Source organism: Mandrillus leucophaeus, unplaced genomic scaffold (assembly GCF_000951045.1).
Source record: "Mandrillus leucophaeus isolate KB7577 unplaced genomic scaffold, Mleu.le_1.0 Scaffold305, whole genome shotgun sequence".
Taxonomy (NCBI): domain Eukaryota; kingdom Metazoa; phylum Chordata; class Mammalia; order Primates; family Cercopithecidae; genus Mandrillus; species Mandrillus leucophaeus.
Genome location: NW_012103199.1, coordinates 1627047 through 1630800, shown reverse-complemented (window position 1 = coordinate 1630800; position 3754 = coordinate 1627047). Strand labels below are relative to the sequence as shown.

At 62.1% G+C, this 3754-nt stretch overlaps 1 protein-coding gene across 1 annotated transcript in view; it reads right to left on the bottom strand.

Moving 5' to 3' along the window:
• The window catches only part of TMEM240 (transmembrane protein 240), an 11676-nt gene that overhangs the window by 1051 nt on the left and 6871 nt on the right, over positions 1-3754 (bottom strand). Inside the window, exon 2 of the mRNA XM_011987257.1 lies at positions 3563-3724. Coding sequence (XP_011842647.1) covers positions 3563-3724 — 162 coding nt within the window. The remainder of the gene's footprint in view (positions 1-3562; positions 3725-3754) is intronic.

Sequence of the window (3754 nt, the reverse complement as noted above, 5' to 3'; positions counted from 1 at the left end):
CCCCAGAGGGGGCTCAGGACGGTGGTCCCCACGGCCAGGGTCACAGCTCATCTGCCCGCCCCAGGGCCACGGAGGCCACTTGGAGCAGAACCGGACACAGGGAGCCCTGCTGGCCCCGGACCGGCCACTTCCATGCACCCTTCCCCGCCTGCCGTGCCCTTTCCTCCACGGCCGCCAGCCCGCCTGCCAGGCCCACTGCCCCTGGTGTTTCTTCTGCTCCTCTGTCCCTGGGAGGTGCTGTCAGAGGTCACGGGGGCTCTACCCAGCACCCCATCCTCTCCCCTTCCTGGGGAGCACCCCCTTGCCCTTGCCTGGCACAGACCCGCCCTGCTCCTCCCAGGATGGACGGCGTCCAGGCTCCAGGGCCCTTTCGTCCTCAATGCCTGGGCACCTCGGTGTCCCTTGGCCTCCTCTCCCTGGGCCCTTGGGGGACTGCCCAAGCTCAGGCCACAACAGCTTCTGGCCTCTCGCTGCTGGGGCCACACAAGCTCCCCAAGGAGCGCGCTCCAGCAGCTCACCCTGTCCCAAGAAGGTCTCCAGGCCCCATGATCCCAGGTGGGCTGACTCTGCTGATCGGACTGGCATCCCAGACAGCCGACTCTGGGATCCCTAGGCCAACATGAGGGCCTGGGAGTGGAGGCCGTGGGCCCCAGGCGCCTTGCGGTCCACACTCCTGGCTGCCTCCCACATCTCCGCTGAGCTCCAGCTGCCTGTGTCTCCACGTGGGATCCACAGACACCTTAAACTTGTGCCTAAAAATAGCTCCTCTCTCCCCAACCCTGCTTCTCCCCCCACCTTCCCCTCGGTGAGGTACCAGTGCCTTGGCCTGGTTTTCAGCTGAGACCCAGAGACCACCCCACGCTCCACACCCCAACCAGAAGCACTTCCCACACTGAAAGCCCGGCCTATCCGTCCAACCCAGGGCCTTGTAGCCCTCTCCAGGCCATCCCTGTGCCCGCAGGGGCCACACAGGTGCCTTCCCTCCGTGAGATCTGGGGGTCCTGGAGCCTGAGCCCAGGCACAGGGAAGGCGGCCCTTGCCCCAGGCTCTCCTTGAAGCCTCCCTGCTCTTCTGGGCTTCCCGGAGGTCAGTCCCCTCAGCATATCGGGCAACTGGCCACTCCCAGTGGCAGGGCTCTCGGTGAGGAGTGACCATGACCGTGGCTGATCCCTGGTGGCCACCAATCACCTGGTGACGAGCCTGTCCACAGCCATCATCCTCGGTGGGCAGCTGATGACCACTGCCTAGAATGTGCAGCTGCCAGAGGCCCGCAGGGGAGGAAGCTGTTCCTGACCCCTGATTGAGTCCTCACCCACCCCAGGGGCTCAGTAACTTTGGGAGTCAGAGGTCACAGCCTGTGTCCCCCGCCATGGCTGTCCTGGGTACCTGTAGTTTCTCCCCCCCCTGCACCTGGCCCTCCTTCCTGGGGGGCTCAGGTCTCCCAAGTGAAAGCAGGAGACAGGCCTGGGCAGAGATGTGCTATCTGCACACGTATGTCTGTGACATGTACATACGTGTGTCCTGCCTGCACCACACATGCTGCATGTGTCCACCTGAGGCCCAATGTACGTCATGTATACACACCAGCCACATGCACAGGACATGGCGTGATACTGTGGACATGGACCCCAGGAGCTCCACACCCCCGCCCTGTGCACGGTGTGTCACACGCGAGTGCATGTTCGCTTGGCTTTGCAAAACGCAGCCGCCCTCTCCACGGGGCGCCACGTCACGTGCATGGACGGATGTCTCATTTGGACGCTGCCTGGCAACAGACTTTGGAGCATTGATTTCCATACACGTTCTCCATGTCAACGTCTACGTATAGGCATGTACAAGGCCTACACATGTACACACACCCGTTCTGCACACCAGCGTGTACACACGGGGAGCCTCTCATGGCAGTGCATGGACATGGTGTATACGCAGATACTCCATGTGCAAAACGGTTGTCTGCACACACACTGGCTGCACCCACATGGAGACATATTGACATGTCCCTGAGCACACTGCACTGTATATTGTGACATACATGTACTTTGCATACACATATATGTTGTCAATATACAAGGGCACTTTGTACGCTGAATGTACATATTCTGTATGTAGAGATGTGAACAGAGCATAGATACACAGACACACACACAGCAGTACCGTCTACAGCAGGCTGTGGCTCTGCTTCCCACACACCAGCTGCCTTCAGCACGCACTCCACCTGAGTCCACGCGTGCTCTGGACACGACATGAGCTGCATGAGCTGCACCTACACGCCTTGTGCAAATGCTCTAAGGCGCCCTCTGCCTGCCCTGCCGATCCCTCAGTGTGCTGCCACAGGTGGATGCACACGGCCCCAGCCCACGCACACGGAGGCCGCCCCTTTCTGATGCCCTGGAGCTCCGGTCTGGGCCCAGCCTCCAGGAGGCCATGGAGCCAACCTTAGGCCTTTGCTCAGCAGTCGGATCGTCCAGACAGGGACACAGGGCTCCCTGGTAGCACGTGGCCACCCCACAAGCTCTTACCCCCCACCCTGTGCCCGGCACACGTGAGGGTCACAGACACCCCGATCTCTGCCTTCTCTAACACCCGTGTTCTTCATCAACACACCTGCTGCACCCATAGGCATGTCACACGCTTAGCAACACATGCAGCTGTCCTGAACACACATGCCCTGCGCCCACACGTATGCACAGAGACCCCCGGAGCAGGAGGCAGCAGAGATGACGAACACGGGTTCTGGGTTGGTGCCCCTTTGTCCTTCACTAGCTGTGTGACCTTGGAAAAGCCTGTCCTCTAAATCCTCCGTCCACTTCCTCATCTGTCCAGCAGGGTTAACAGCGGCCACTGCGTGAGGGTGTCCTGAGGGATGGGAGTGCATGCGTGCGTGCGCGGGCGCTGTGTGTACGCACATGTATATATGCACAGACGCCACACACATGCGCGTCTCATGAGAAGATGTTTATTTCGTACATGGACGTACAAACATGCATGGCCAAGAAGATTCCATCACTACACGTGCACAGAGGGGATCACACAGTGGGTGTGGGGGATCTGGGCGCTCCCCTCAATCTGAGTGACCTTGAGGAAGCTTCGCCTCCCCGCTGACCCCCAGCCCATCCCTCAGCTCCTCTCCAGCCAGGGGGTTGTGCCCAGTATCCCTCAAGGCAGGCCCTTCCCACCTTGACCTGCATTCCCTTGCCCTGGGACTCACTGCAGGGCCCAGCCCTGTGCCAGCAGGCGCTTCCTGCCCCAGCCCTGATGAGGCTGGCTTGGGTCTCCACTGTGGACATCAGACTGGGCTGCGGCTTCCCGGCCTCCAGGCTGGACCAGGAGGCCCCGTGACCCATTCCGCCATCACCCTGGAGGCCTCTAGGGGATGGTGTCCTCAAGCCATGCGCCCCCAGGAGACCCCCTCCTTGAGCCAGCTCCTCCCCCTGCGCACCTGGCAGCCCTCAAGGGTGGAAGGCGGATCGCGGCCTGCGTGGGGCTGGCTCCCCCGCGCCCCGAGTGGGCCCCGCCACACATGTGCGCTCACGCGTGTCGAGCCGGCGCCGGTTGCGGACTCACCGGCCACAGTTGCAGTGGCAGACGCGGTCCTCGCCCCGCAGGTGCGGGAGGATGTAGTTGTGGAATCGGTCCAGCAGCGCGTTCATGTCCATCAAGCACGCGATGGCCTGGAAGAGCCCATGACCGGTCAGCGCCAAGGAGCGGGCGGGACGAACGGGGGCTGGGGGTGGGGAGCGCAGGGCAGGTGGGG